At 41.3% G+C, this 13,396-nt stretch overlaps 1 protein-coding gene across 1 annotated transcript; it reads left to right on the forward strand.

The window, feature by feature from the left end:
* The first annotated feature begins 1,186 nt into the window (after positions 1–1,186).
* ostm1 (osteoclastogenesis associated transmembrane protein 1) lies at positions 1,187–9,939 on the forward strand. Its single transcript, XM_012832055.3, has 6 exons — positions 1,187–1,689; positions 2,290–2,404; positions 2,784–2,878; positions 4,815–4,925; positions 6,444–6,609; positions 8,737–9,939. Exons 1-6 carry the CDS (start codon positions 1,282–1,284, stop codon positions 8,790–8,792), a joined length of 951 nt encoding a protein of 316 aa, XP_012687509.2. The 5' UTR covers positions 1,187–1,281; the 3' UTR covers positions 8,793–9,939.
* The last annotated feature ends 3,457 nt before the right edge of the window (positions 9,940–13,396 follow it).

Raw genomic sequence — 13,396 nt, forward strand, 5'->3', positions numbered from 1 at the left:
CCTCCAAGGCCTGGGAAGCGCCTACACAAAGCGGCCTGAGACGATGCGATCGAGCCTGCCCGGTTGACAATAAGGGGCCGTGTAGACAGATCCAACTGTCCAAGGGGTGAATCTCCAGGCGTGTGAATGAAAACTCGCTCCCCTCTGACACCTTACAACGTCAAGCCTAAGATAAGACCTACTTGTGATGCCATTGAGGTCACAGGTTAGGCTATGATGCAGTTTTTCTATAAATCCCCAAAAATGTTTAATATTTGGTTTTCTGTTTTGTTTAGACTAGGCTACGTTATTCTAAGAAGTTTCTTAGCTAATTAATTCGTTTTGGATGGTACCTATCACATTTGAATGAATCACTTTAATTTTGACAGATGTCAGTCGATTTCGGGAATTTCATAGTCTAGGTCACAGCATATCTATCATGTGAAAGCCTGAAGTTGAAGTATCTTAATAAATAAGCTGCATTAAATGAAACTATGCACTTGTAAACTATTTCTACATTTTGCACTACCCTCCAGTAGGCCTAAAATGCTGGACTATAGTTCAATTATTTAGTGCACAGACAATTTGCTATTCCCACTGACAAGGCCAAAAGTAGCACAGACTTTAAAGTAAGTATAGCCCAATATATATCCTATATTTTCATTTTGATTACTCTAAGCTTACAGGAAATCTGTGATGTATGGTCACACGTTCTCATTTTGTCCAAAAGTTTGAATATTCAAAGCCTATTTGTTCAGTGCAATAGCTGGTTCTACAGAAAGTAGACATTTCTTGTTGCTTTTAAGCACAGGTGTCATGTACCTTAAACATAGAACAGAAGGGTTTAAACTCAGGTGCTGTTTGACGTAAAGTGGAATAGCCAAATGTTTATAAATTAGATTTTCTTCCTGTTTTGACCGGAGTGTGATGTCATCTGTCAGAAGCTTATTTGCCATAAACTGCCCATCAAAATTGCTCATCAACATTTTCGGGTCATTGGTCATTTTCAGAAGATATGGAATATGGGCTTTTGACTCATGTTCATTCACTAATAACAACATGATGATCTGACCGCTAGATTTCTAGGGACATTATAATGATGAATGTAGCTGGTGCTGCGCCTACAACTTAACTATAATATTTAATTGAACTGACAGGTGCACGATAAATTCAGAAGTGGGCTAGTTCTCGCGATAACTGCTGAATCACATGATAAGCGCAACATAGAGAAACAGGAAGTGGTGTTTTCGTGTTTGGAGGCGCTTTACCAGCACCGTTTAGAGGTAGACTACAGGACTTTACATGTGTTTGAGAATGGGTTTGTTTTTGACAGATGCGTTTGTCTTGACATTTTTTGTTTTAGGAATCGTTCAGATATCTGCCACGAAAAGAGACTTCTCTGTAGCAGGATCTGAAGTGAGCGGACATGGTGCTCTGATGCCAATGTCAGGCGCGCGTTTTTTGCCCGAGTCATCACCTTTCAAAGCTCACAAGATCGCTTATGACTTCTCTCTCAGCTTGTCGTCTAGCTTTCCCGAAGATCTGGAGGTCAGCGACTATTGCCTGGCTCTGCTAGGTATATTTGGCGAACGCTATGTAACGTACGTCAAATGCCTTGTGTCCCATGCACGTCCTGTCAAAATATGCGAGAAGTGTTACGCGAATTACAACAACCTAAGGGAAATTTACAACAACATCTCGTCTGACTCGGTAAGTTTGAATATGCATAGAGGTGAACTTAAAACTGTTAGTTAAACTCTTAACATGTTAGTTTAGATTTGGTCCAACCCAGTCAAATGCTGTGGAGCGGCTCAGTTCGCTCAGCTGTCACATGTCTCTCGTCTCGTGACAATCAGAGCGAATGTACGGCCATTTCGGCTCAAAAATATCTTCTTCGGAAACTAGAATAGTTGATGTCACATGACTTTTTTCGTATTTGTGATAACATACCCGTTGGAATCCAAAGCCTACCACTGCGTAGGCTTCAAAGTGCGCAGCAGCCTATAGTATTATCATGTTGGGCATAGTTTTACATGGGTAGGTTTCATTACATTCAGCTAGGTCCAACTCCAAAGCCAATAGGCCTAGTTGAGAATCTTTAACATGACATATTTTCCCGAGATCAAGGAAAAAAGTGACTTATAGGCCTGACAAACCTACTTTGTGTTATGTTGATACTCTTCAGTGTTTAGTATTTAGGCCTGTAGCCTAAGTAGACAGTTATTATGTTGGCCTGCTGTCACATACATTATTTTTAATGTTTCACTGTTGAATTCTTGTTCAGTGCTATTGATGATATATTATTTTCAGATGGGTCCAGGCAATATGAGTTGCCATGACAGTCTGGTCCGCTCAGACCGGTTGATGCTGGTCTACATGCTCTACAGCAGTATGGAGGAAATCTGGAGCACGGCCTCATGCACACGTAAGTCTTACTGTCTCTCTCACTCACTCACACACACACTCACACACACACTCACGATCACTCATTCATTGAGAGAGAGAGCGATCATTTAAAGATGTTGTCATTTTATCGATTCCTTCACTTTTACTTACCTGACATGTTTGATGAGGGCCTGTTTGCCAAAACGCATTGGCTTCAGGGACTCTGCCATCCGGCCAATGAGGGTTCCTTAGGTTCATTGAGGGTTCCTTAGGTTCCCAACACAGCATAATCTCTCAACTGCTGTCTGACTGAAGACCTTATATATAGTGTTTTTCCTGTAGAACGTCTCACACAAGACCAGCAGCCTGAGTAGTTATCTTTCTACATTGTCTAATGTTGTTGTATATTTGTCCTGTAGATTGCTTCACACCAGACGAGAAGAGTCTGAGTAACAACACCCTGCACATCCTCACCGCTCTCAACACATCGCTCAGCTGCTTTGAGACGCACCAGGTAGGAATGTCTAAATGGCTGCCTGACTGTGCAAACCATATTTTTACTTTTTAGTTGATATGTAGAGCGTATAATTTTGTGTTGTTTACATGTTTGTGTGTGTCATTTGGCATATGCTTTTGTGCCAAGCGACCTTCAATTATCCATAGTAATAGAGAACATACTGACAACAATGATAATAGTGATCATATAGTTATTTAATAAATAGCCTAATTAATTCACTTAACGTGGGAAGGTGTATATTTTGGAGGCAATGATAGGATAGCTACTGGCCATCAACACCTTGACTTTTTGGAATATTCTCGTCCATAGTGCATGGGTAGCTTGGTAGCGCAGTCTCACGTAGTCTCAACTTTAGGAATACTAGCTTTGGCTGTTGAATGCTAAATCTTACATTAAGGCCAGGAATGCATCATTTTCTGTTGTAGTATTTGCCCATAACAGAGAGTTTTTTTTTTAATGTTATGTAACATTTGAAAAGTTTCTTACAATGTTAAAAGTTGTTGAGATGCTTGCTATATGGAGTTGTAGAAGGAAGTCATCTCTAAACCATGACTGAATTGTTGCAGTGATGGAGAAGCTTTTGATATATGACAGAGACCGAAGTGAAGGAGAAGCCTTCAGTGACAATTACTTTAATAACAACAACAATAACAATAATAGTGATGATGATAATACTAGCAATATAACAACAACAACAACAACAATAATAATAATAATAAAACCTGATGCTTTCTACTAGTCGTCTTTCTCTAGGTCAGGCTGAAAGAATCACTGTGTCACTTACCAGACCCTGCATTTAAAGATACAAAAAATGAACATAAACAAATAGCCATAAATAGTATCAAAGCACCATGTTAAGAAAGGTTAGTTACCATGGTTCCTGGTTTAGACCTCTTCTGTTCAGGCTCTATGCAGCTGTGCATTAGAAGAACAGAGCTGATCTTCAGTGGAGAATAATGTACAGTCTGTTACAAAAGTGCTCCCACATGGTTGCACAAAGCTGTACCTGCCACTGGGAGTTTAGTAGCTGAACAGGATGGGAATCTCTAAGCACCACTGCTACAGTCCGTACTGGAAGTGCTGCGAGTGCAGTTAAACATTAAAACATTCCTTTTTTAAAACAATACATTGTTGGACTTTTGTTATAAAGGAGAATACACGAGGACTGTTAATAATAATAATAATAATAATAATAATAATAATAATAATGATGTGTAATGTGTAAGATAAAATTGTATCCAAATTATGAATAATCTCACTTATTTAAAATAACCAGGAACACAAAACGTGTGTAAAAAAAGGACTCGAGTTTCTTTCAATCCCATTTTGACAGAACACACCAGTGTTATTTATGTGATATCATGTGAAATATATATTGAAAGTAGCCTTTAGCAGTATTAGATTCATAGCACTGATATGATTTACAGAAACTTGATCTGATGAACAGGAACCTTTCTCATGAACCAGCCTGCACTGAACATGCAGGATATCTTTCCCTCACACTCACACTGTGAGTGTCAGGGCCGGGCTCGGGAAACGAACCCTGGCCGCTGGTTCTCTGGTCCAGAGAGAAGCTCACTGAGCTAATGAAGGAAGTAGGACCCAAGTGCAAGATGCTTGCAGGAATTGTTGTCTTTTAATCACTTCAAACAGCAGGGAAAATCCAAAAACCCCAAAAGGAATAATCCAAACGCTCAGAAGATAGTCAAAAACAGAGAACCAAAACAGATAAGTTGATTTTACACGAGACTAGGAAAAACAAGAGATTTACAAAGACTGTGACTAGACTATGAAACTGGAACTAGCAGACGTGATAGACCTAAGAGCCTTGAGAGACTTGAGAGCCTTGAGAGACTTGAAACATGAAAGCTAGATGTTTCTGTTTCTTTTTCATTCACTGTGTGTGTGTGTGTGTCTGTGTGTGTAATTACAGGGAAATCACACAGAACTTTGTAAAGAATGCAAAGCACTGTACCGATCCCTAAGTGAACTTTACAGCACAATGGAGTATAACAACATACTCTGTATTGACCTTGAGGATGCGGTGAGTTGGCACCACCATGCACACACACACTATTTGTGCATGTTACATTCCTTTAAATTGACAACAGTTTACTATGTTTTAGAAAGTCTGTATTTACTGTATGTGTCCTATGTGTCCTTATAAGTCTGTATTTACTGTATGTGTCCTATGTGTCCTAATAAGTCTGTATTTACTGTATGTGTCCTGTGTGTCCTCACAAGTCCGTATTTATTGTATTTCTCCTATTAAGTATGAAGTAGTAAGAAAACCCCAAACTAAAAACATACCTGGTCCTCGATGGATTCTTTAATACTAGTTTTTATTCTGAATCGAAGTGTAAAAAAAAACATGATTTATTATGACACGATTTGCATGGTCAGAAACAGCATCCCCCAGAGGGTTACCCACATAAAGTTAATTTTGTGTGTGTGTGTGTGTGTGTGTGTGTGCATAGGCGGAGATCCCGGAGGGGACGGGGGGGACGTGTCAGTTAATCAGCCCAGTAGCCTACACGGTCAGATTGTCAGACTGTTTCCTACTCTGTCCCCTGTCGCTGCCGCTATGATACACGATATGTAAAGAGATTTACCTCATTCTCGAATGCAGTAAGAACATGTAAAGAAGAAGTTTTTTTCTAAACTCCGATTACGAAGTTCCAATCGATATGCACAAGTATACATACGTTTATTAATGGATTGGCATGACAACGTGAACGTTTGCCGATAACACACGCATGCCGGTAATTAACACAGTTAAGATAGCTAGCTAGACAGTCTAGGACACTGTCCTGTCAGGGGCAGGTTCATGTTAGTTAATAAACGTAGGTCTACATCTCAGTGCCTCTCCAGATTTGTTAAATTATCTGAAGTTAAATGAATGTCATCTTTTTCTGCGGTCCATGAACTATGCTGGTATTGTAATATGGAGTGACAGTGGCGCAGGAGGTAGAGAGGTCGTATTGTAATCAAAAGGTTGCTAGTTCGATTCCCTGCTGAGCTGTTTTATAACTTATTTTGAGCATCAAGTTCTCTTGAACTTTGGACATTATTTGTCTGTGAATAGATATTTTGTGTTAGTACATTTAATGCTGTTTAGATAATTCTAAAATGACTTCGAATTTCTGTTTGTAAATGTGATAAGAGAATTCGGTATTTAGCAGTTTATGCTAGCTCTCGTGAAAGCAATTTTTTCATGTCCCCCCCCCTGGAATTACACTCTGAAATTTGACCATGTATTGTCCCCCCCTACAATGAAATGGGATCTCCGCCCCTGTGTGTGTGTGAAATGTTTTGAAAGGAAGGGGCAGAGAGGATAAGGGAGGTCTGACTCTGTGGCCTACATGCCATTCACCAAGAAACACACACTTTTCTAAGATTTCATAGATGGCCAGAATGTGCTCGGAAGTAGGGGATGTTACAGAGAAACAAATGACTCTTCTCGACACTATTACTAAACCTCTCTCACTCTCTTTATCTGTCCCTCTCTCCCCATTCTTCCTTCTCTCTCTCTCTTTCTCTTGTTCTCAACCTCTCTCTCCAGATGAACGTGACGCGGCGTTTGTGGAGTAAGACCTACGGCTGCTCGTTCCCCCGTGAAGAGACGGTGCCGGTGATCGCCGTGTCTGGCTTCATGCTCTTCCTGCCTGTCATCTTCTACTTGAGCAGCTTCCTGCACTCTGAACAAAAGAAACGCAAACTCATACACCGTGAGTAACGAGCTTAGCCCCCGCGCTATTGTTACACTGGCCACTGGGAGACACAGGGGGGTGGGGTGGGGGTGCAGTTAGCAGTTAGGACGGAGAGAAATGTATGTTTTTTTTTTGGGTGATGTGTGTGAGTGTGGGAGGAAAGTAGGGCGTTGCATGACAGTGGGTGCTTTTGCGTGATATTACACACTGCCCCCTGTAACTTTGGGGACACTTTTGGGGTAATGGGGACCACATCTACTAGGGCCCTCCATAATGATGTTTTTGTTTTCCCTGTTCCTTTTTCCCATGTAATTAGCTACATGTTCCTCCGTAGTCCCAAGTCTGTTGTTTTCTCTCAAGTCCAGATGCAAAACACACTGCACTATTCATAGTTTTCAGTCACGTGACTACAATAGGTAGCTGACGGGCAAAAAGAACAGCGAAACAGCGTTAAACAGTGGACAACTTCGAGCAGTGCCGCCTACTCAACTACGATCGCCATCAACCACAGACCATACCACTATAGCCAGACAGAGATATTTAGAAAAAAATAAAATGTTTGATCCATGTACTGCACCCGCTGACATTTTTATTTCTTTAACCTCGACGAAGTCCCTGCCAGAGCTCCAGTTTGGAGATATTTACATCTATCTAATAGAAAATCCATCCCCCTACACATCTCAAAAACTGAAAGCCTACAAAAGCACAGATAGTTATTTAATTTTCAGAAGTGGATGGGTTCACAACGCTGTCGTCTGGAAGGTGAAAACAAAAAACATCTTCATAATCAGAGCAAAGATGAGTGCCATTTAATAGCTAGCTACCAGCTAGCGAGATACCTGCTGTTAGCTACGAGCTACCTGCTGTTAGCTACGAGCTACCTGCTGTTAGCTACGAACTACCTGCTGTTAGCTACGAACTACCTGCTGTTAGCTACGAGCTACCTGCTGTTAGCTAGCAGCCTTTAGCCTACCCAACGCTGTTCTTTATCATTTGACACAATTTTCTGGTTTAAACAAGTACGAACACCTGGTCTGGCGAATGACAACTTAAATTATCTTCCCATATATTTTCTACTGGCATTGTAGTATTACCAGTTGGATGACAAAATACACTAGCCTAGCCTACTTGCTTAGGTACTTGTCGCAATCTCAGAGAAGAAACCGGGTAATCCAATTTGAATTGTGTTGATGCTTTGTTTCTTGACTTTATTACTTGATCTATTCCCGTTTTAGGTAGTTATTCTGATAAATGAGGCGACCAGAACAGGGTGACTGCTTTTATTGCCAGCCCCAAAAGTATGGCTGCTTTACTGTGTGTCCGAGAAAAATTGACCCAGAAGACGTCTACAATCAACTGGTAGCAACGTGGGCGGGTTTTAAATGCGATTAAAAACAAAATCCGGGCTTGTCTCCTCGCCGATTTGAACAGCCAACCGAGCAACAACTGTCTAGCATTTTACTACCTAAGTCAGACAATGTTAAAGCGGAGATATTAAATGATATTGAATGAAAGGTGGTCGGTTCCTGTATAAACGCCAGTGTTAGACAGGTGTGGAATGTGTTTTTTGCCCTTCAGCTGGTCATTCTGATGTCACGTGAAAACTATGAATTACATCACAATGCAGGGGGAATCTTCTGAAGTCACTAGAAAATATAAGCCCTCTAAATTTCTCAGGATATTCTTGAAATTAATTTTAATTATCCATGAAACCATGCAACATCTGTTAATGTTTATTAAAGACCCTTAATTTGAAATCCGGCTCTGTGGATTTCTCCTTAATCTGTTGGTATGAGTTGGTTAGTTGCTTAATATGATCCCTGAATCCATGCAGAAGTCTGAAATTCCCTGAAGAATAAAAAAGTTGATGTGAATGTTGATGTTGATTAGAGGAGTCACTCAGTAGGAAACTTTTTTTTATCATTTATTATTATTTTATTATTATGCAGTTATTGATTTGGCATACACCTTTATCCAAAGGGCCTTACGTGTGAGGTGCAACAGTACCTAGGGGGTTGGTTTTTTGTTTGTTTGTTTTTGACAACAAAACTTCAGCAAGGTGTGGGTGGGTGGTTGTGGGTTAGGGTGTGATTACAGCAGAATCTCTCAGAGTTGTGTCATTGACTTCTGTCTCTCTCCATGTAGCCAAGAGGGCGAAGTCCAGCCACAGTCTCATGAACATCCAGGACAAGTTCAGCTGAGCAGGAGACTCACAGACACTGCAGGAAGAGGGGGGTCGGAGGAGAGGAGAGCCTGGAGATGGATGAAGCCTGTGCCACTGTGGTGTTACTGATGGGGTCTGTGATATTTGTGTTTTCTTTAAGGTGTGGGGTTTTGGTGATTGGTGGATGTTGGTGCTCATGCTCAGACGTGAGTAAGGATATTGGACTGCAAAGCAGTCTGGCACCGTTTTCTTTTTGGAAGATTTAGGAAATGGGTTTAAGAACGATTGAAGTGAGTCAAAGAACGTGGATAGCTGTGCTTGACTGTTGCAAAATACTCCTTGTAATATTGCTCTTCAGTCTCCAGTTTAAGGGCCTGTTACCAAACTCAAGCAGACCTCTATGACCCCCTCTTGTGTATAAGTGCACAGGCTTTCTACCTTTGAAAATGATCGGATGGAGGTTTGATTTGGTCCAAGATTTATGAAATATAAACAAACTATGACATTGTTTCCTGTACCATTATGAAGGATGGAATCATTCAAACAGAAAGATATTTCTTTGTGACCATCTTAAAATGTGTTACTCCTGTGTTTTGGCCTTCAGAGAGTAACTATAGGCTATACCCCGGGCTGTTTGTAAGTGTGAACCATTTTGTGCTACAAATTGGCAAATTCTTATAACATGGTGGAGTCATCATTTTTGCATTTTGACTATTCTTGTTTTTGTTTTTATTGTTGTTGGTGAGACACCAGAGTTAAAGTAAAGTCTTCACAGCCATATTACCTCAGTCAGGTACGAAGCATATATTTTATAATGTATTGTGTTTCATTTTTGTGTTGTGTTATTATTGTTTCTTTTAGTTTTTTTGTGCTGATGTTTTTTGCCGGTGTGTGTTCATGTGGCATATAATAGAATAGAGTTGAGCTCACCTCTTTCCCTCTCTCTCACATGGGAAGAAGCAGATATCCATTAGTGAGAGACCCATTAACAGCTACCCCTTCTGAGGTCAAAGATGGCTTATAGTGGAAGAGAGGGAGAAAGATTGAGAGCTCAGGTCAGAGATGGTTTAGAGACAGAGCGAGAGAGCACTCATTCGCAATTCACCGCACTTCTTTTCTTTTTCTCAGTTGCTCTTAACCCCGTTGTGTGTGTGTGTGTGTGTGTGTGTGTGTGTGTGTGTGTGTGTGTGTGTGTGTGTGTGTGTGTGTGTGTGTGTGTGTGTGTGTGTGTGTGTGTGTGTGTGTGTGTGTGTGTGTGTGTGTGTGGGGGGGGGGGGGGTTGTTGGTTCAGACTGTGTGCTGATGTTTCATTCAGTTTTACATTTCAGAGTGTCCTGTGTCCATGTTCATGATTTACTGCCAACAAACAAATAACAAACACAAATCTGCATAATCCACTATATATCTCCTGTGAGCTTTTTGCAGTTGAGCTTAAACTTCTTCATTTTCATCATAATTTTTTTGCTTCTTTCTTCAGTGCACTTTTCTCAAAAAGAGAGGTTCCTATAACTGTTCTACCAGCTAGATTTCAACTGCATGGTGAAAAAAGTAGCCAAAAAAAGACAGTAGCTTTTGGTAAGATGTGTGAAAGCACTTTACAACAAGATGACTAATGTTTGCCGGTGTAAATCATTTCTTTTTCTTTTTTGTAATTGATAAATGAAAAATAAAGTGTGGCAAAGTGTTTTTTGTCCATCATGTAAATAAATGTACCATGCAAAAGGTCTGTTAAACGAGTAAATGTAAAAATGAAGTTAAATAAAAATAATGTCGTTGCCAAATGAAAACAAGAAGAGCTTAATAATGAACCGGAGGCATTTTTTGACCCCACTGTGTCGTGCTGGCAGCCTCTGTGATGAGTTTAAAAAGCTAACAGGAGTTTACTTGTTTTCCGGTTACGTGGCACTCTCTCACCAAGGGAGCAGTTTGCTCCATCATTAGCAGCTAATCTAAATGTAGGATAAAGTTACTTGGCTGAATAATCGTAACAACACATCCGTTTAAGCCTCCTTGGCTTTTTGGTCTTGTGGAGTGTGGGCGCTGCCGATCGCCCTGCGCCTGCTAACAGCATTTGCCCCGATTTGCTGAATCATATGATCCACTTGTGTCCGCAGGAGGAGTCTGAGAAAGAGAGGAATAAAAGAGAAAGATGGGATGGGGGGGACGACGAAGAAGAAGGACCGCAACAGTAACACAAGGAAACAGAGAGAGAGAGGGAGGAAGAAAAAGGAGAGAGAGTTAAAGAAAGAGAAAACTGCCCTTTCAGTGTCAGCTTATGAACGTCACACCAAAGCTGCAACAAGAATGACAGCTTTCATTCCCTTAAGCTGGATGGAGCATAGCAACACACACACACACACACACACACATCTGCAGAGCTGAACCAGTTAGTAATCAGGGCTGAAAGTCATTATTTCTGACCTGCAGTGAACAAGAAGCCTACCCAAAGCAGCTAGTCACCACGCCATGTGACAGAGGAACTGATGCAAAAGCTGAAATACCTCAGGAGCCTACGACTAGGGTCTGCCCTGGAGGATGGAGGAGGAGGTGGTGGCAGTGAGGGGGGGGGCAAGAGGAGCGAGATTTGGAGGGGGGGGGGATTAAGTTGAGCCGGTATCACGCTTTGCCTTAGCGAGAAAAAGAGAAGTGACTTTGGACCTTACGCCACTGTTATGAAACGCTCTGAAACTTAAAACCCCACCCCACCCCCAAACGACCCCTGCCAATCTCTGTAAAAAGCAATGCACAAAAACACCTCATGTCATGTATTATAGTTGATGGGCAGATTTTACCGTCACGCCAAACTAATCCAGACACGTTCACAGTGTGAGTAGTCTGGCTAAGGAACATGAGATCAAGGATATGCCTAATGGTCTGATTCCTTAACGGTTAAATAATCAGAGAACAGTAACCTCTACTTAGTTTTCACTTCATGAAGTGTAGAAGAAGCCATACTGCGCTACACAGAAGCCTGAAATATGCAATTGCCACATGTTCAGATTCAACTATGTACATCCAGTAATTTAGGTCTACAGTTTTTACCTTCTGCGAGTCCCTATGGTATTGAAGGTTGACCAGAGTGACATGGCCTCGCTAGACCAACGTCAGGAGGAGTAGGGCGGCTGTTGAGGCAATGCCAAAAGGCCAGATCGGCCAGCTCATGTAATGCCACTCTGGGCAGGAGGCCCGTCCACATAATCGCCCCCCAAAAGAGCTTTCATAAGAATTGACTGTGACTGTAATTCTGCTGTAAGTGACAGTTTACTTGAAAAACGTAATGAGATTCTGTAACCTGACTCCATATCTCTTTCTCCTGGCCTTTCTCCCCCTCCACCTTTCCCTCTCTCCCTTTCCGCATACATTTCTATTCTGTCTAAACTTGAAGGACCATGATCCACAGACGTGAAATCATTGAGGACGCTGCAAATGAAGTTAGCTAACTTCTGTCAGACTCTGCCTTCTTAAAGGTGTGGGTGTGGGTGTGGGTGTGTGTGTGTGGGTGGATATGCCATTTCCCTTATATTTACCTTTTTCTTTTACCTGCTTTGGCATGTTTCTAAATAATGGATCCACCTCTACAATTACATTTAAACAGGCTAAAAGTGAACTATTTGATCCCCTTACTTCATTTTCCCATTTAATGTGTTGTTTGATTATAATTCTTGCAGTGAAACTTAAGGAAGTCAAACTAATGATATTAAAGTACATTGCAACTGTTGTATAAGAAGAAACACCCAGAAACTAAATAACCATTATAAAATATGGAATGATATATAGATTATATGATATATATTTGATAACATATTGATAACATATTAAATGTGATGTATGATGTTGATAACTAGGCATGTGTGCTGGACTAAGTCTCTCTGTTTCGTGGTGAAAATGGAGGTGGCTGTTTGGTCTCGTTGAAAACCCTCCAGTGTTCTCTGGGTCACGTGTAACCATGGAGTTTGACTGTAAACAAAAGAGTGAAGCTGATTTCAGCCCTGAAATCAGAGCTTTTCTCTTTCACAACAGTTCACTGGTTACCTTCAACCCCAGTGACCTTTCAGGGAGGGAAGGGTGGTGGGGCACAGGAGCAGTTCTGGCAGTTTCTACACCTCAGGTGCATTGTGGGTTATTGTTCAGATTAAACCCTTGAGAGCAGTTGGTTATTACATCTGTCCCTTCATCTCTATCTCTCTCTCTCACACACACATTCATTGTCGCACATCGACACACATACAGGCCCACATAAAACACACACATACACACAGTCCAGCTTTGACACGGAAATAGGCTCAAACTTATACAGACCCGATTCTGTATTCAGTATTCTCTCACACATACTGTCTGACATTTACACATGCAAAGACTCACACACTGTTCCACATACACACATCTATACGCTTCCATAGACTGCACATGGTAGTGTTTTAGCAGTGGGGTGTGTTGGAGTTGGTTGTCATATCTTGAGGGGTGAACTGTAATTGGGTTTATTGTGATAGCCCATGAGCCTTACTGTAAAAGCATCTCCTGCTTCGACTGAGGACCTTTCGCGTGTTAGGCGAACATGATAACCACTACACTACAGGAACCTGATGGACACTTGTCCCTGTCACTCCACCTCAAACCGTCTCTGTTATCTCCTTCTGTGAC

This window comes from Clupea harengus, chromosome 15, assembly GCF_900700415.2.
Source record: "Clupea harengus chromosome 15, Ch_v2.0.2, whole genome shotgun sequence".
Taxonomy (NCBI): domain Eukaryota; kingdom Metazoa; phylum Chordata; class Actinopteri; order Clupeiformes; family Clupeidae; genus Clupea; species Clupea harengus.

Bases quoted from the DNA above. Each gene is read 5' to 3' on its own strand.
- ostm1 (XM_012832055.3), top strand. From the start codon at position 1,282: ATGTGTTTGAGAATGGGTTTGTTTTTGACAGATGCGTTTGTCTTGACA. The intron at 2,405-2,783 runs GTAAGTCTTACT...TTTGTCCTGTAG, and splicing joins GAGCACGGCCTCATGCACAC to ATTGCTTCACACCAGACGAG. The intron at 2,879-4,814 runs GTAGGAATGTCT...GTGTAATTACAG, and splicing joins GCTGCTTTGAGACGCACCAG to GGAAATCACACAGAACTTTG.